General features: G+C 39.6%; 1 protein-coding gene across 1 annotated transcript in view; it reads left to right on the top strand.

Annotated features, from left to right (window-relative positions):
• Positions 1-12,495, top strand: part of NCKAP5 (NCK associated protein 5) — a 977,727-nt gene that overhangs the window by 783,501 nt on the left and 181,731 nt on the right. Inside the window, exons 10-11 of the mRNA XM_037741167.1 lie at positions 2,818-2,905; positions 3,464-3,583. Coding sequence (XP_037597095.1) covers positions 2,818-2,905; positions 3,464-3,583 — 208 coding nt within the window. The remainder of the gene's footprint in view (positions 1-2,817; positions 2,906-3,463; positions 3,584-12,495) is intronic.

Here is a 12,495-nt window from a genome sequence, read left to right as displayed (position 1 = left end):
AAAAAAAAAAAAAAAAAAAAAAAAAAAAAAGAAGGGTTGTGAGGGAGGAGAGAGGACACATGCTACAGCCTCTGCCTTGAGTCATTATCCCAGACTATAGCACCTACCCAGAGGAGAGTTGTTTTGTTTGTAAAGCCTTCCTTGGGGAGGCTGTTCTAGGTCTTGCCTCTGAACTGGCAGGGTCAGAGTAGCTGCTCTTGCATCCAGCCTAAATGTATCATGCAGTATTGACTTCTTTTATGTCAGTGTGTTCCTGTTGTGGGCACAGAGGAAGCTAAGGGAGCCAACTGCCCCCTTCGCCCAGGTACCACCGCAGTGGTCAGAGAAACAGTTGTTTCTGTCTATATATCCATTCTGGTTGTGTTTATGCATGTGTACGTAGACACACGAATGTTTTTGTTTACAGTTTCTTGGGAAGGTGACTGTCTGGCATAAGTTACTGGTAATCCACAGCTTGTCTGAAGAAAATAAGAATATTGAAGACAATGCAAGTGATTCTTTCCTATTTACAGATTTTCAGACCAGCTCATTTCTGTTTGTCGATGGCCCTCAGATCAGTGTCACATCCCTAAAGCCTCTGTCTCCCCTGCTGCTGTGTGCTGAGCTGGAGGGGCTAATAGTGATGAACAGAGAGTTCTCAGGGTCAATAAATTTTGTTCCCACTAATGAACTTTTGCCATTCCTTAAGTAATAGTAACGGCCTTTTAAATTTCAGTACTTGTATAAAGACTCTCTGTGAAGCATATTGATTTTTTTCATTCATTCTTTCTTTTTATTTTATTTTCCCCCATCTGAAGAACTCTTTTAAGGTGCTGCTAAAAATTGTGGTTGCTGTTGCTTTCAGATCCACCCCCCAATTTTTTTTTTTTTTTTTTTTTTTTTCCATCCCCACCTTTTTTTTTTTTTTTTTTTTTCCCCCCCCCACTTTTTTTTTTTTTTTTTTTTTTTTGCACATCCACACTGTATGCTTCTGTTTTCATATCCCTATATTGCAAATGAGGATGATTATGTTTTCCCACCCAATAGGTACTATTAATATTTATCTGCCTTGCAGTCAAGTTTCATTAATTACTTAATTAGCAATACTAAAAACAATTAGTGTTTGGGAGCAGAAAGTGTTATATACATGCTAAGAACAAAAATCAATGTGAGACACAGACAGAGGTTGAATTCTAAAGAAAGAAGCAAGTTTCGTTTTTTTTTTTTTTTTGAGACAGGGTTTTTTTGAGATTCTGTCATACAGGCTGGAGTACAGTGGTGCCATCTGGGTCATTACAATCCCTGCCACCCGGGTTCAAGTGATTCTCATGCATCAGCTTCCCAAGTAGCTGGGACTACAGGCGTGCACCACCACACCTGACTAATTTTTGTATTTTTAGTGAAGATGGGGTTTTGCCATGTTGTCCAGGCTGAAGTTTCACCTTTTAATTTGAGCAGTGAGTGGGTCGCCACAATGGCCTCTGTCAAATGGCGTGTGTGCTCACGAGGATGAAATGCACACTCCTGATCGTGCCCTGCTGGATCTTGCACTCTTGCACGTCATTCTGAACATGACGTTTCTTTTCTCTGCTCTCCGTTTGTAGGCACTGATCAGTTGAAAACACCCTATACATAAGCTTTACCCATTCAACTAAAAAATGGAAGGAGAGTTGAAACTGCAGTGGACCATACATTGGCCTGTTTCTTTGCCCGCTTTAAATAGAATTAATACTACTGGATAAGATGATGCATGCCTATCAAGCCTCAGAGAAGGCTTTACTAGGGAGACCTAGCTTCGCCATTAGGTTGATACAAGGTTCTGAACAGGCCCAGGCACCTCTGTGACTCCTATTTAGGCACAGAGCTGTGGCCTGGGCTCTCCCTTGCTAACAGAGCCATCAGCCCAATAGCTGCCCCATGTCAGAATACATAAATCTTTGAAATAGAAGTGTTGAGAAACTTAAACGCTCTTTATCACACCAATCACTAGAGAACAAAATTTGCCATCATCATCCCATTTAGCAAAATAATTATAAGCACTTATTAAGTTCCTACTATACAGGGCATTGTGCTAGGTGATGGAATAAAAACAATGTAAGAGCAATATGCTTGTGTGGTTATTTCAGTATCATCTTGTGCTTGCCTTGTTAAAAAAAACATGTCCTATAATTGACAAGTCTAGAGCACAAACGAGAAAATGAATACAGAGTAATATATGCTAAACATCACAGAGGAGGCATTAAGGGCTGATGGGAGTTCAGAAAATGGAGCAGGTTTTGAGAGATACCAGGTAAAATGTCAGAGAGGTGATAAAGTTTGAACTGGACTTCAATCAAAGAGCCAAATGTGGGCTGAAAGAAAAAAGTGGATAAAAAGGAAAAGTAGTGGAAGGAAAAGAGAAGAAGGTAGAAGGAATGCAAAGAGCTTGAGAGAACAACACGCCAGACCTTTGTTCTCTGCTTGGTGAGAACAGAAGACTTTTTTTTTTTTTTTTTTTTTTAACCACCCTGCCTGGCCTCTTATCTACTTCTAAAGGGAGTACCTGGCCAGTGACAAAGTATTTTTCAGATTCATTAAACTGTTTTTTTTTAACATCAGGAAGTAGTGAAAGACAGTTTGAAATGTAGAAAAGGGTCAGCTTTTGAAGAACCTTGAATGTGGGCTTTATTCTACCAGGTCTGTCTTGAATCCCATCAAAAAGGGCATAGATATTTAAGTACCATAAGTACTTTTATAGCAGTCAGTTTGGAAAGCAGTTCTTATACCTCGGCTTCCTCCGTGAGCTGGGGAAAAGGTCTCTGTGGTGTTTGAACTATTCAAAAAAGCTGTTCCAAACAGATGCCAGAATGAGCTTAGTGTGCTTCTTCCACAGCACCGAGATCAGAAAGCCCCAGAGGATATGGAAATCCACGAGTTCAGAGGATGGGCAAGCTGCAAGTGGCCTCTTAAAAGCCATCTCTTCTGAGTTACTTCTCTCCCACTAAATGTGCCACTGACTCTATTAGCCCCAGCACCGAGAATTTCAACTTGTTTTCACAAATGACAATGAAAAACTCCATCAGAAATGATAGTTTCTTTAGCTCATCAAATCTCTATTCACTGCAGAAACGTTGCTGTTGTCCTTGTGGTTTGTGCTCTGTGATTGCTTTTATAAAGACAGTGAAAAAGGCAAAATATATAGGTGAAAACTTAAATTGACTTTATATCACTAAGATTTACTGTCTTCAAAAATAGCATGCTAGATTAATGCATTTCTGATTTCAAGGTGCTTTTTTTTTAAAAAAAATTGGTCTTCCTTGTACATAATAATTCTATCAGACAATGGTCTGTGGAAGAAAACGTTATATGTGATTTATTTCTGGAGGCTTTGAAGAATGAAAATACTGTTTTTTACTAATGCATGTGAGATATATAAAATATGGTTATAATATGCAAAGACATCCTTTAGTTATAGACTTTTCCTCCTTCAATGTGTTTGTTGTAGGATCTAAGGGAGGAATGTGTGAAGTTGAAAACAAGAGTGTTTGATTTGGAACAGCAGAATCGAACACTAAGCATCCTATTCCAACAGCGAGTCAGACCCACTTCTGATCTGCTCCTCCAGGTATGTGTTTATCTGGAAAACAATCTTTGCTACTGAAATGCTATTTACAGGAAGTTACTTAAGTTTGGAACTTGGCAACATCTTCATGGGCAAGGCGTATTGCATCAGAATCCCAATTCTTTCCTCTCTCAAGAGATGTCATTAAATTTGAATGTGTCTTAAGTTCTTGACTTTAAAGCTACATGCAGATAAGGAAATGCACTAACAAAGAATAAATAGGTAAAAGGGACAATCAGAAGATGTTCTGTGGTAAACTAAATGGAACCATGGAAAAGAATTAGGAAATAATAGATTGCTTTGGGGACCAGCATTAGTAATCTTGCATACTGTGATAAGCAAGGAAGGATTTTATTTAATGCCAAAGCATATATCTTTATTTCAAACTCTTTATAATCAAAAACACATGTGGGGTTTGTTTTTCTTTCAAATATCTCTCTAGGCAGAGTTCCTTGTTATAACAGAACGCCTCCTGTTTCTATCTCAGTATTTTTATAGGTTGTCTTTTTCTAAGTGCTCTCACTGAACTATTTTTTTTTTTACTTGTCTTTATAACATGGAAAGCTGTGGAAAGGCAAGCCATTTGAATCGATTTGAGTCGTTCCTGACAAAACACTAGAGAATATGTCCCACTGCAGGGAAACACATGAATGGGTAGAGGGGTCTGCAGGGCTGACCTTTGCTGTTTCCGATCTTTGTGATCCTCTTAATGTGTATGTTTGCTTGAACAAGCTCCCATGAGCTTTGCCCCAAGCCCTTCTGAGGCTAATCTGTCAAAGGCTGTGTTGAGGTTTCGCAGGGGCAGTGTGCAGTGTACAAAGGGCAGCCCACTGTGTGGTCTGATTGGCTAAGAGGAAGGTCCTTCTCCAGCCTTTGGTCATCTTGTACTATACTGTCCAGCACTGTAACCACTAGCCATGTAGGGCTATTTACATTTTAATTTTAAAAATTTAAATTAAAATTAAGTTCCTATGTCCAACTAGCCACATTTCAAGTCATCAAAAGCCACATGTGGCCAGGGACTACCTTAGTTGGACAGCACACATGGAGAACATTTTCATCATTGTGGAAAGCTCTATGGGACAGTATTTTTCCAAATGATCCAGACTGTGTTGCTAATTTACCCTCTGAATTTTGGCATAAAAATCTTAGGACTCCTCAGAGAAATAATAGGAAATTGTCATTCACTTCAGAGAAAGGAAGATGTTTGGTAAGCTGAACATCAAAATGTAATTTGCCCCCCAAATTAAAATAAAACAGCTCTCTGAATTATAAAATAGATCTCATCTCCTAAATTAATTTCCTCTCTGCCATTTATGTTTGAACATAATTCATAATTTATGACTCAAAAATTATGTGGGGTGGGAGGGAAGTCATCTATCTCTATTATGTTTTCTGTTCCTGACCTCCATAAATATTTGTCATAGGCGATCTTGCATTTATGAAAAGTTGTGTTTGTTTTGCAATCTCATAATCAAGATTCAATATTAGAATTACCTTTAAAAGCTGTTGCATGTTCATGATTTTTTTTCTGTTTTGCCTGTTGTAACTTGAGGCTTTTTTGAAGTAGGGTTTAAGTCTCTACAGACCATGTTTATGAATTATGATCACTTATTTGCATGGTGAACACCTGTGCTATGGATATATAAGCTTTTCATTGGCTGTCACAAATTTCTTAAATTCATACCCAAAGATCAGGGGATGATGTGTATGCTAAGAATAGAAATCAGTGTTTATTCATTAGGTGTTTTCAGCCAACATACTTCATATTTTTCCCTAAATAGTACTCCCTTCCAGAAGCCATTCTAATTTTAAAAATATTTTAAAAGATGAGCTGTTAATAGCTTTGTGAAAAATAATGATATAAAGTGTGATACCTGCCCCCTTAACATCTTGGAGCTCATAATCACAGACAGAGGACATCACTGGCTTTTCAGATGGTGTGTTAATTATTTCACTCATAACTTTTCATTTTCTGACAGTACTTTAGAGTTTAAGTGAGAAACAAAATATATACAGTGGTGCTAAAATACAAACATTCTAAACTTGCTTTACACCTATGGATGCTTACTCACGTGTTGAGTGAAATAATGAACAAATAAGAATTCATTGTTCTGGAAAGTTATTTCACATAAACCTATAAGAGGTCTATGCTCTCACTTCTCCTTTGGAAGTTTACCTGGCTTACATGAATGTTGAGGTCCTATGCAGTCATGTGTTCCAGGCCAGTATGTCTGAGAAAATGGTGGATGCAGGCAGCAAATCTACCAGTGTGCCCCTGCTCTCAAATATTGTAGGCCCTGTAGGGACTGCCCATGGCCTATGGATTCATTATAGCAGATTTCTAAGTAGCTTTTTGCACTTCTTAGAAGGCTCCATTAGTTATCATCTGCTGAATACAGCCTAATGATTCTCTCATTCCAAAGCTACTACCTGAACAGAAATACAGAAAGAAGAGTTATGAACATGCTGTGATTTGAGTGGACAGATTATAAGTAGTAGAAAGGAAAATAACTCATAAGAAACAGCCAATTCTTTGTTCCTTAAAAATACAGAATAAGAGGTTATATGGATATCATTTAGTCAATTCTTCTGTGGGAGAAACAGAAAGGGAGCGCACTGGGGATTAGTTGACAGATTCTAGTAAACCTACAAAGGGAGCTAAGTCCGTGATGGAAATAAGAAAGGCATAAGCTGAAAATTAAAATCTTAAGATTGACAACAAACTACTGATTTCAGTTTATAGAATGATTTCTCTGGGACTATGGGTGGCAATAAATCAGATTAAGAAGACCCCCCCCCAATAATAAAATCAACATTGTAACGAAATTCTAAGGAATTGAGATGGCAGGATAGCAAACAAAATCCAAAAGCAACGGTTCCTACAGGGACTGGAATCCCTAACTAAACTCATTTGAACCTACTTGTACCGATTCACTGATGCTCACCATTTCCTCTTGTAAATCACAGGGAACAATATCCTCAACCTAATGACTGTTGGCAGCTAGTGAAGCTCTCTACCAGATGCACATATTTCTCTTACCAGTTAAGCTGAACTCCTGCCAAGAATGAGTTATTTTTGTAACTCAGTAGGTCTGCTACAGTAGTTTTTGTGATCAAATTAAATATAGGTGTCTGGCTGGTTCATTCCTGTAATCCCAGCACTTTGGGAGGCCAAGGCTGGTGGATCACCCAAGGTGGAGTTCGAGACCAGCCTGACCAACATGGAGAAATCCTGTCTCTACTAAAAATAAGCCGGGTGTGGTGGTGCATGCCTATAATCCCAGCTACTCAGGAGGCTGGGGCAAGAGAATTGCTTGAACCTGGGAGGCAGAGGTTGCAGTGAGCTGAGATCATGCCATTCCACTCCAGCCTGGGCAACAAGAGCAAAATTCCATCTCAGAAAATAAACAAATAAAGATAAGTGTCTAACTATAAAAAAAAAGTTGTGGGTGATCAGAAATTGTCTTAAATGTAGAACAATTCTGCATGCAAACTGCTCTTCAAGTGGTTTTAAGTTCATGTACCATTGTTAAGGAAAACAAAAATTAGGAATCATAGATAATGTATACAGTGGTTTTCACTAAAATAAAATCTAGAGGTTTTCACTAAAACTTATCAGATGAGAGCTTTTTGTAGGACAAGAAGTGAGAATGGGGAAAAGTTGTAAAGCAGCAATTCTGTTATATGGACAGTGTTCTGCTTTTTAATCCTATTTAGCTCGTTTCAGAAATTCTTTCTTTTGTTGACTGCCAACATACGAAGTAAGGGAAACTCAATATTAAGCTGTTAAGATGGCTATATCATTTCTTAAAATCTGCAGAGCCTGGTTCTAAATCAGTCACTCCTTTCAGAAGCAGACATGGCATCTGTTCCTTGCTTGCTTGTTGGTTGTGCCTGCCTTTCACTAGACCTGCATTTTAGAATTGCCCAGTGCTGCCAGAATGAGTGATTGTAATTCTGCTTTCAGGTAAAGATAGCCTATATTAACACTGCTGAGTGATTCATAAACTATCAACAAATAGCATTAACCCATTTTTTTTCCTGGTCTTAGTGTCTGAAGATGTTCACCAGTTTTCTATGTACAGTAAGGCAGCATGCTAAAATGCTTTTGTTCAGTTCTGTATATTTGAAAATAGCAGTGTGTTCTCTGATGGTTACCTGCAGTGGCACCCTGTATGGAAAATAAAGACTTATAGCCATTAAAAAAAAAATGCCAGATTTAAGGAAAAGATACTAGAAGATTCCAACAACAAAAAGATCCCTAAGCAAAGAAGCAGCCTTGGCCTTACCAAAAATGTCATTTACCAAATAGATCGTAGTACTTACTATGTGTCAGACATTATTCTATAATCTTTAGGGTACTCACCAATTTAATCTCTATCACAGTCCCGTGGGGCAGAACCTATCATTGGACCCATTTCACCAATGGGGATACTTTGGCATAGACAGGCTAAGTCCCATAGCTGGTATTTGACAGACCAAGGATTTAAAACTGGAAATCTGGTGAAATTAAGTCCCCCTCTTTTGCCTCCAGTTGGTGCGCCCTCTGAATGGAACATGAATGGGTATGAGGACAATTTTTCTGATTCACTACTCTAAGTGACATTTGAATTAACTGGCCCACCTGGGATTGACTCAGATCAGAGGGCTTCTGCAGTACAATCCCAATAAGGAGCCTACCATCTTTACACATTTCTGAAATGTGGCATCTAAGATTTTCCCCTCCCTATGTGTTCTGTCTTTGTCTTGCTTTGGACACCTGTGTAATCATTATCCTGATAGGATAGTATTCTCATATTTTTAACCTAAGACAATGTTTTCTTTCCTTTTTCATCTGATATTTCAAAAAGTCCTACTACTCAGATCCTTAGGCCAAATTAGGAAGAAAGGAATTTTATAGAGTAGATTACTCACATCAACAGTGAAGGGTCTGACAGCTTAGAACGAAGGTGCAAAAATTTGCTGTTACGTCTTAGAATGCGGACTTTTCGTTTTTGCTAGTGTTTTATACTATTATTTCCAACAGATGAGAGGATTTTTACTTTCTACTTCTTCCTGTTTTTTTCTCCTCTTAGTCTTTATTTTCAGTGTAAATCTATCCATGAGTTTGACTGGCAAGTCACTATACACTTTCCTCTCCCCCTGTCCATAAGCGAAGCATCTCACTCTGAGATCCAGCCAAGGGCAGCCCCAGCAAGGAGCTATCCAGGGTCTTAGCAGTCCTCACTGAACTTTCCCCATACTGGAGTTCATGTAGTATCAGTGGCCTATGCCACAGCTAAGTGTCTTGTGTGAAATTGTAGAATCCTAGCCTCCATGAGTGGGGGTCATCCAGTGCAACCCAGAACCCATGTAATTAGAGATTTCTTGGTAACCTTTAATTTAGTAGAAACCTCTTTGAGGACAAGAACTATGCTGAATGTTGCTTTTCATCCATTTGCATATACTATCCTTGTTTATATTACATATTCAGTGCATGCTTGTTGATGACTTTGCAGTTAGTTGCATACATTTTTTTCTAAAACTCAGTTTGTTGGGTGGAGATTCCAACCCCAACAAGATTCTAATCTTCATGGTGAGAAGACCATGCCATCTTCTGTCCACTTATGTTTATTTTTGTATCAAAGCTCTAGGTGCCCGATTCATATTTTTCCAATTTTTTGTTTCTGAGAAGTAGAGATTTGTGAACATTGACACTCTTTGCCACCTTAGAACTTATTGTTGTGTTATGAACACAGCCACACAGAACTACCTGGAACTGGTCAATCATATAAACAACCAATACAGAAGTATCTTCTCTAGGATATTTGGTCATTTGGAGAAATTGGAAAATGTTAGCCATATTATACACTTTTAAATGTATGCATTTTGCTTTTTCAAAACATCTGCCTTTGGGGTGCTTTCACATATATGTGGCTGAAGTGAGACAAAAAGATGAAAAGAAAAAGGACTAGTTACGCAGGCAGCCTGTGGTGAGAGCAAGAAGGGAGGGGTAAGGGAGTAAAGAAGAGGATTAAGAATGAAACTGTGGTTCTTGAGTTTTGGTGATGGAAAGTTTTCATTCTGATCAATCGTGACCTCTCTTGAGACACAAGCTAAGAAGGAGTTGGGAGAAGAGGCAAGAACATCCACACAAGTTTGGAGCATCTACCTGGCTTTCCAGGCTGCTGGGATATAAGTTCGCCTTATGAGTTTCTGGAATGGATTAACTCTGTCCCTCAGCTATTTGTATGGACCAGCGATGGAGGCGCCTCCAGCCCTGCCCTACAAACCTGAGATCTAATTTAGAAAGACCCACAGGGCGACAGGAGGAGCAGCCAGTGATGCTTCAGGGATGCTGAGTAACACCAGGGCTCAGATGGTAGAGTATCCACTGGCAGTGAGCCTGTCATCCTGCATCATTACAGAACATTAGTGGTTTTATTACAGGCACTAGTCAGACATCAAAACATATGGAGAATGTACAGCAGGGATTCTGTCTTATGCACTAAGCACTGGAAAGGTTAACTCATCAGATATGTAGAAAGTGTCCCCTTTGAGAGGTAAGGGACGCTTTGAAAAATCACACAGTTCCTGAAGGGCAGGGCTTTCGATGATGAGATGCAACACGTGAGGTTGGTTTGGGATCAACCTCACTATACAAAAGATGAGAAAGAATCATCAGGGTTATGGCAAGATGTGATTTTTCCCTCTTCCTAATATGCCCAAGACCTTCCATAGACTTGCTTCACACTTCAACAGCCTCATTTTTCTTTTTTTCCTGACACAAATTCTTTACTTTAGCAGAGCAGAAATACTTTCACTCCACAGAGCATGACATAGGTTTTCCTTCAACAGTTCCACTTTGTTCGAAATGCATTTTTCTGTTCAAAATGCTACTCTACCCCTGCCCACCCCACCCCTGCCACTCCTCTTCATTCGATTACCAAATTGGGAGCACCCAAAGCAATGTCAGTGCTGAGAAGTCCATGGCAAAATGCATTTGCTCAAGAGCCTGTGGCCTACAATTAAGCCTGAAAGTGAAATGATGTGCTAAAAGGCATTGGGAAGCTACAGCAGCCAGGCAGAGACAGGCATGGGGCAAGTGGAAGCCTAGCTCTGCTTGCAGAGGGCTCTGGGGAAGGCCCAGCAGAGGCAGCCATGCCTCCATGTGACTCTAGGTGGACAAGAGAAAGTATAAATGCCATACAGAAAGAACACATTGTGCAAAGGCATAGGAAACTCTCTTCCTCGCAATCTGATTTCTAAATTCATATGCTTTGGAGGTGCTCCTGGAGTGAGATCACAGTTCCCCACCCCACTCAATCTTCTACTCACACCTTGCTCACTAAGTCCCAGTGGTGTTGATATGTTACTTTGTAAGTATGCAACAATTCTTTTTGCATACCTTTGCTCTTCATTCCAAAAGCAACTGAGGGTGTATTTTCTCTTCATAAGACCCAGGGCTTACCAGTCCGTGCATCATGACTAAATGCCATGTACCCATCAGCATTAGCATGGAAGATATTTGTGGTCTGTTATAAGGAAATCAAGGTGTGATTCCTACTCTTTTCTCGCTTGATTTGGCCTTTATTTTCTTCGGGACAAAAACTTTGTCTTGACTTTTGAATCCTCCCCATACACAACTTGAACAAACGTGAGCCTCAGTAAATGCTGAGCGAACTAAGGATTACGTGAAACCAGGCAAATGGAAATGCTTGTAGCAGAGGTACAAGGAGGTGGTTTCACAAATGAAGTAACTCCAAGGGAGGGAAGAGGAGAAGGGAGTGAGAGCAGTTCTTAGGGTGTTGTGTACTTAAGGTGAAGAAAGAAGGCTCCGGAATATTATGTTTAGATGGGTCAGGACAATTAGTGGAAACTATCTCTCCTTTTAAATGAGTTTCAGATGTTTTGTTGTTGTTTGTTTTATCTCTTCTTGTTGCCGGTTAGACTGTAAACATGGGCTCTATCTTGGAATTGTTGGCCCCTTAAGCTGCAGAGATTGTATTACATCAATGTGCCTTTGGTCAGAGGAACCAATGTTTTCATATGGTTTCATGGGTTTTTATCTCCTCATCCCACGCCCTCCTAAATTTTAAGTAACTTAATGGAAGGCACCTTTCTATTCTTCACATCCTTCTAAAATTAGATAGCTGTATTAATTGTATTAGCATGTATTAATTGCTTCCAAGAGCACATGACTGGCTTCCCATAATATGTGTCAATGTGTATTATTATGTGGTTGGCTCTATATAAGCTATCCTCTCACCTAACCAATGAAAACTCTCATGCTCTGAGATCAGATGACTTAAGGGGCTAAGGAGGGTGAAGGAAACAGGAAAGGAAGCTATGTGCCCTGCAGCCAGCCCCAGCCAGTTTGGCCCCATGGAAATGCTAGTTAGATGTCATCATAGCTTTGAAAATTTTACGAAGTTAGAAATGCAGACTTTTGCAGGTAGTCTCTCCATTTTTAAATATTGGCTAACACCTAGTTCAACTATTTCAGGACACTGAGAAAACACATTAAGGCAACTGTGGACCAGGATTGGCCTGCAGCCTGCTTTTATTTCTCTGCCCTGGAAATGGTGGCTCTTTAATTTAAAATGTTCTGCATGTGCTCAGAACACCTGGGCACTATGCTGTGCAATCATATACATGAGGCAGCCTGAATATATTGCTTTATTCATGATTTCAACAAAAATTCATTGAGCATTATATCCTTGGCAGTGTACTAGCTCCTGAGGACACAGAGATGGTTCAGACACAGACTTGAAAAGGTCATCATTTAATAAGGAGACAGATAAATGAACAAACAGCTGTGCAGTAGAGTAGTAAACACAGCAGAAACATTTACCATCAGAGGTCCTCAGAGGAAAAAGTGATGAACACTATTCTGGGTGTCAGGAAAGCCTTCTAGGAGGCAGTCACAGCTA

The sequence above is a fragment of the Cebus imitator genome, unplaced genomic scaffold, assembly GCF_001604975.1.
Source record: "Cebus imitator isolate Cc_AM_T3 unplaced genomic scaffold, Cebus_imitator-1.0 Scaffold95, whole genome shotgun sequence".
NCBI lineage: Eukaryota > Metazoa > Chordata > Mammalia > Primates > Cebidae > Cebus > Cebus imitator.
The sequence above is the reverse complement of the archived record's forward strand: the minus strand, read 5'-3'. Positions and strand labels throughout refer to the sequence as shown.